This window comes from Guillardia theta (genome assembly GCF_000315625.1).
Source record: "Guillardia theta CCMP2712 unplaced genomic scaffold GUITHscaffold_76, whole genome shotgun sequence".
Taxonomy (NCBI): Eukaryota; class Cryptophyceae; order Pyrenomonadales; family Geminigeraceae; genus Guillardia; species Guillardia theta.
The window spans coordinates 53,145-58,524 of NW_005434598.1; the positions used below are offsets into that span (position 1 = coordinate 53,145).

At 57.9% G+C, this 5,380-nt stretch overlaps 3 protein-coding genes across 3 annotated transcripts; 2 read left to right on the plus strand and 1 right to left on the minus strand.

Moving 5' to 3' along the window:
- The first annotated feature begins 292 nt into the window (after positions 1–292).
- GUITHDRAFT_154450 (hypothetical protein) lies at positions 293–793 on the plus strand. Its single transcript, XM_005826237.1, has 3 exons — positions 293–315; positions 370–495; positions 711–793. Exons 2-3 carry the CDS (start codon positions 382–384, stop codon positions 771–773), a joined length of 177 nt encoding a protein of 58 aa, XP_005826294.1. The 5' UTR covers positions 293–315; positions 370–381; the 3' UTR covers positions 774–793.
- A 56-nt stretch (positions 794–849) lies between these two features.
- Positions 850–2,270, minus strand: GUITHDRAFT_114517 (hypothetical protein; the record flags this gene model as incomplete). The annotated part of the gene is made up of 7 exons (XM_005826238.1): positions 850–993; positions 1,041–1,094; positions 1,260–1,334; positions 1,377–1,451; positions 1,495–1,563; positions 1,612–1,689; positions 1,740–2,270. The coding sequence occupies 7 exons, from the start codon at positions 2,268–2,270 to the stop codon at positions 850–852; spliced, it is 1,026 nt and encodes a 341-aa protein (XP_005826295.1).
- A 914-nt stretch (positions 2,271–3,184) lies between these two features.
- On the plus strand, positions 3,185–4,927 carry GUITHDRAFT_56954 (hypothetical protein; the record flags this gene model as incomplete). The annotated part of the gene is made up of 3 exons (XM_005826239.1): positions 3,185–3,565; positions 3,614–3,799; positions 3,863–4,927. Coding segments are annotated over 3 exons (1,632 nt in total), but the record flags the coding sequence as incomplete, so codon positions are not given.
- Positions 4,928–5,380: the final 453 nt, after the last annotated feature.

The following is a 5,380-nucleotide window of genomic DNA, read 5'->3' on the forward strand; positions in this document are numbered from 1 at the left end:
TCAGGTGGCATGTGGCCGGTCGTGAGAGCCTGTCAACCGTGTGACAGCCCCTTTGGGCCGATTTACAAGTCTGAGGCTTCGGATCAGGTTGAGCCGAAGAAGGAAAAGCTGAACAAGCGCGGATGAGGAGGAGGAGGAGGAGGAGGAGGAGGAGGAGGAGGAGGAGGAGGGAGTATCTGAGGTTGGAGCAGGCAAGAGCATGGAGTCGTTCCGATGGAGAATTACGATTCTGACGTAAAGAAGGAGAGCTACGTGGGGACTGGAGATTTTTATTCGATCCCGACGCATCAGTACGTGTTGAAGCTCGCCGAGCAGGTTCTTGAGGACCCTTCAGCTGAGCGGGAGGTGGGGGAGCTGACGAGGGAGCAGGAAACGAAGATCATGACGGAGGAGCAGTACCGGCACGTCCCTCGCCTCCCTCCCCTCTGGCACGGAGTCGTTAGCCCATCCACGGTGGAGCCCAAAGACTTCCGTTTCAACGAGCAAACAGCTGAGGTGCCCCGCTCTCCCCCTAACCTCCTCCCTCTTTCTCTTCCTCTCTCTCTCTCCTTCTCTCTTTCCTCCCTCTCTTCTTCCCTCCTTCCCTTCCCTCCTCTCTCCCTTCCTCCCTCCTCCCCTTCTCTCCTCCTCCCTCCTCCCCATCCCTCCTCCCTCTCTTCCTCCCTCCTCCCCTTCTCTCCTCCTCTCTCTCATTCCCTGAGCTCCTGTAGATGGAGATGTCCTGGGACCCGACCAGACGAGCCTTCCTTGACCAGCATATCGAGCCTGAGTAAAGCTGCTCCCCACCTGCTGGACAAGTAGCGGTCCTCAAACCGTCCACACCTGCTCCTCCCCCGCCTTGCTCGACTCTTAACGACCCGACTTTCTCCTTCGAGCAGATTGTCGCTTGAAGGACCTTTTGAGAGGGACCTTTCCTCGCGTCCCGGTCCTCTTGACGTCTCCTTTCTCGTAGCCCGGCTTCAATCCTCTCTTGCGCTTCTTCACATTGAAGTTCTGCATGCACACTTCACAAGCATTCGGGGACAAGCTCTCGCCTTCACCTTGATCTCCCTCATTCGCCTTCTCTTCTCTCTCTTCTTCTTGTCTTGCAGCTTCTGCTCATCGAGTGTTAGTGAGAAGCGACAAGGAGGGGGGGAGGCCAAGGCAGGGCAGCGCCAGGAGTAGGAAAGGGCGATGATGGTGGTGAAGGAGGAAGAGGAGGGAGGGGGTTGGGAGAGGTAAGGTGTGTGCGTTTGTGGAAGGTTGCAACAAGATCTTACCCGAAGGGTCTCCTCGATGGGGATGGGCTTGCCGTCTGGTCCGATCTCATGCAGTTTTGCTCGTTTCAATCTCATCTGAGCAGCAAGTCAAACTCGGTCTCATCGTTAGAGTCTGACCGTCTCCATGCGCTCTGCTCGCGTCTTCTTCCTCTTCTTGATCCCCTTGGCCTGTGCGAATCGCTCCCACTTGGTCTGCAGCAGCGTGAGGGGAGGCTAGCACACAGGCAGGAAGCACCTGCTTCTTCTTGACAATCTCGTAGACACTGGGGAGAAGCTCCTTGGGTTTCGGAAGGCTAACATGCAGCTGCATGCTCGATCAACAGATGTAAGCTTGATGGCCGGAAACAGTTACCTGCGTTTCGTTGTTCTTTAGGTGCTCAACAACAGGAGGAAGAGATTGGAGGTGCTGAACAAGCACATTGATTGCATTCTGATTGAATTAACGCATAACTTGACCTCATATCACACCTCAAACCTCACCTTTGCTTTGCTCTCCAGCAGCTGCTCGTACTGCTCAACGTTCTCTTGGGGATATTCCCCCAATTCTGTCCAAGGATCAAAGACACAGAGGTTCCTCGGATCTATCTGAAGTTTCTGATGCTCAACCTCGACAACAGCTTTCTCCATCTTGTCTTTGAACACCTTGTCCAGTGCCGTGGAACGTTTCTGCGATACTCTCGAAAGCTTTCTATGGCGTTTGCTCGCCAGGTCGGAAGAGCTTTCGGATCCCTGCTCGTCCTCGAACACTGTCATGTGCTTGTAGCTTCGCTTCTTCATCTTCACTGCTATTGGTTTCCCAACCTCCTCAGAGTCTGATGCCTCTCTCTTCCCTCCACGAAGGTGGGGCAGGTCTGGAACCAGGTAGCGACGATGCAGCAGCATGGCAGACCCTCGCGGCCTCAGGGGCTGACAGCCATGCAGGCGAGAAGAAGACGTCAGACCAATGAAGGCGAAGCATGCCATGAGCATGGCATGCATGATTTCTTTGTTCATGCACTTGATCGCCTTCATGTCAGGAGCAACAGGCAGTCCCTGCTTCCTTCAGCACGTGCTTGTGTCTGCATGCGGATCATCCCCCCCCCCCACTCTTATGCCGACATTCTTGCGTCTGAACATGCTGCCTCTCCTCCCCTCCTTCTCTCTCCTCTCTCTCTCCCCCTCCTCTCCTCCCCAGCATCCCCACCCTCCGGTCGCATCGCAGGCATGGCGGCCAAGAGGGTGACCTGTGAGCTTGCCTCAGGACTCCTCCCGTACCTAACGTGTCTCGACCCGGCTTTTCCCAAGTTCCCTGACTATCCTCTTCACTTCCCCTCCTGCCCCCCCTCGTCCTCCCCCCTTGTCCTCCCCTCCACCCTCCTCCTCCCTCCTCCTCCCTCCTCTCCCGGATCTACCTCTGTCCTCTCCTTCCACCACCACCTCCCTCTCCGTTCCTTCCCTCCTCCTTCCAACCTCTTCACCCCCTCCTCTCCTCCCTTGCCCTTTCGACGTCCTCCCTGCCGTGCTTGTTTCGTCTCCAGGTGATATGATCGCTGTGAGAGAGAAATGCATCGATGTGGACGCGCATGCCCTCCTCGGACGCGCATGAGATAGAGCTCGAGCCATTCATCTCCCCTCCTGCCGCGTCTCCTCGTCAAACCTCGTCTGAGTTGACCTCTATGTCTCACTTCCCTGCTTTCCCGTCTGTTCGCGCCTCACTGCGCAACAGCATCGATCCCCTGCGGGGTTCCCATGCACAACACCTGCAACATGAAGCTGCTGCAAGCCTTACCGACATTGAGGACCACAATGTCCTCGGAGTGAACAAGTTGGACCCGCACACCCCTCTCGCATGCTACGACGCTATAGAGTCTGTCTACGAGGAGCCGATGGAGAGAGGCTACGTGGACGGCAAGTGCAGGCGCCTCCTCTCGGGAGAGGGCAAGAGGTGGAGGTTCAAACTGTTCCCCAGCCTGCAAGACCTTCCGCATGTACACAAGTCGTCAGGGTTCGACGGCTCAGACTCGTGGGTGGACATTGCGGTGCCTTGCAGTGTTGAGTTTGCAGGCCACGGGCAGCCCCTGTACACCAACTTCATCTACCCCTTCCACTGCGACCCGCCCAAGATCCCTCGCAGCATCAACTATGCCTCCTGCTATCAAACTTCCTTTTCGATCCCGTCCTCTTGGTCGGGGAGGAGGATCATAATGTGCTTCGAGGGGGTCGCGTCCTCGTTCCACTGCTGGCTCAACGGAGAGTTCGTGGGATACTCGCAAGACTCCTTCCTCCCCGCAGAGTTTGACGTCACTCGTTTCGTCTCCTATGAGAGTGTGAAGGAGGCAGGGGGAGAGGGAGAGCAGGAGGGGGCATGTATGCAGGTCCTGTCTGTACAGGTGTACAGGTTCTGTGATGGGAGCTACATGGAGAGCCAAGACATGTGGCTGCTCAGTGGGATTCAGCGAGACGTGGTGGTTTACAGCAAGAGCCAGGAGGCCTGCGTGTGGGACTACTTCCTCCTCTCCGACTTCGACCCCTCCACCAGATCGGCTCGCGTCACCCTCGACGTTGAGATCAGGAGGGACTGGGCAGACGGACTTGCTGCCCTGCAGGGAGCGAGGAGGGAGGAGGAGAGAGGAGAGGAGGAATTGTCGCTAGAGATTATCCTCCAAGGCCCCAATAGGCTCGACGAGGACGGTCAGTTCGACCTGAAGCGCTCGGACCCTGTGGTGTACAGCAAGCGGCTGGAGGTAGGGAACGGGAGCAAGGAGATTGTGTGCGAGGGGAACCTGCTATTCTCTTCCTCCTCCTGCAAGGAAGTTTTCCATGTTGAGAACGCTTCCCCTTGGTCGCCCGAGAGCCCCGAGCTGTACACCCTGATCCTAGTGCTGCGAAGGAAGGATGAGGTGGTGGACGTGGAGGCGACGAGGGTTGGGATGCGAACGATTCAGATCAAGGATGGAGTGCTGCAAGTCAACGACGTGCCAGTGGAGGTGAGGGGAGTGAACAGACACGAGCACGATGACAGGAAGGGAAAGTACTGCAGCCGCGAGTTGATGGTGGAGGATCTCAAGTTGATGAAGCAGCTGAACATGAACGCGGTCAGAACGAGCCACTACCCCAACTGCATCCTCTTCTACAAGCTCTGCGACGCTTACGGGCTGTGGGTGTGCGATGAGGCAAACATCGAGACTCACGGGCTGGTGGCTGAGAACAGCGAGGAGAGGCTGACGCAGGACGCGAGCTGGGAGGAAGCGTTCATGCAGAGGCTGACGAGGATGGTCATCAGGGATCGCAACAGGCCCTGTGTCCTCGTCTGGTCTCTTGGCAACGAGTCCTCCTACGGTCGAAACCACATCGCCATGGCCGCGTGGCTGAGAGAACATGAGCGGTCGCGTCCTGTGCAGTACGAGGGTTGCGGAGGAGCAGCGAGCACGGACATCATCTGCCCGATGTATCCGAGCCCGCAGCAGCTCGCCCGGCTGACAAGACTGGAGGAGCAGAATAGGAGAAGCACGGAGCTCGGACATCGGTGGCCGCAGGGGACGGCGAGGGGGCTGCGGCCAGTAATCATGTGCGAGTACGCGCACGCGATGAACAACTCGCTGGGGAACTTCGACGAGTTCTGGGAGACGATCCGGTCCGAGCGAGTGCTGCAAGGAGGGTTCATATGGGACTGGACGGATCAGGGAATGAGGAAGGAGACGGAGGACGGAAGGACGTGCTGGGTGTATGGCGGGTTCCACGATGAAGACGTTCATGATGCTCAGTGGAACATCAACGGGCTCACGTGGCCGGACAGGAGACTCCATCCTTCCGCCTTGCAGGCTAAGAAAGTTTTGGCTCCCCTCGTGATCCGGACGGAGGTGGAGGAGGGAGGAAGAGGGCAGGAGACGATCCTCGTCTTGCTCTCCTTCCGCAACCTCTTCAACTTCCTCGACCTTGCGGCCTTCGAGTGGCGCTGGAGCCTCCGGGTGAGCCTCGAGCTGTAGAGTTGTTTGGAGGAGGAGGAGGGGGAGGGGGGGGGGGGGGAGGGGGAAGGAGGGTGGGTGGAAGGAGGGAAGGAGGGAAAGGAGGGAAAGGAGGGAGGGTGGGGGGGGGGGGGAGGGAGGGGAAGGGAGGGGGAGGGGGAGGAGGGAGGCGAAGGG

Excerpts from the sequence above, each read along its gene's own strand:
- GUITHDRAFT_154450 (XM_005826237.1), top strand. The coding sequence starts at position 382 with ATGACGGAGGAGCAGTACCGGCACGTCCCTCGCCTCCCTCCCCTCTGG. Across the intron at positions 496-710 it reads TCAACGAGCAAACAGCTGAG|ATGGAGATGTCCTGGGACCC; the intron begins GTGCCCCGCTCT and ends GAGCTCCTGTAG.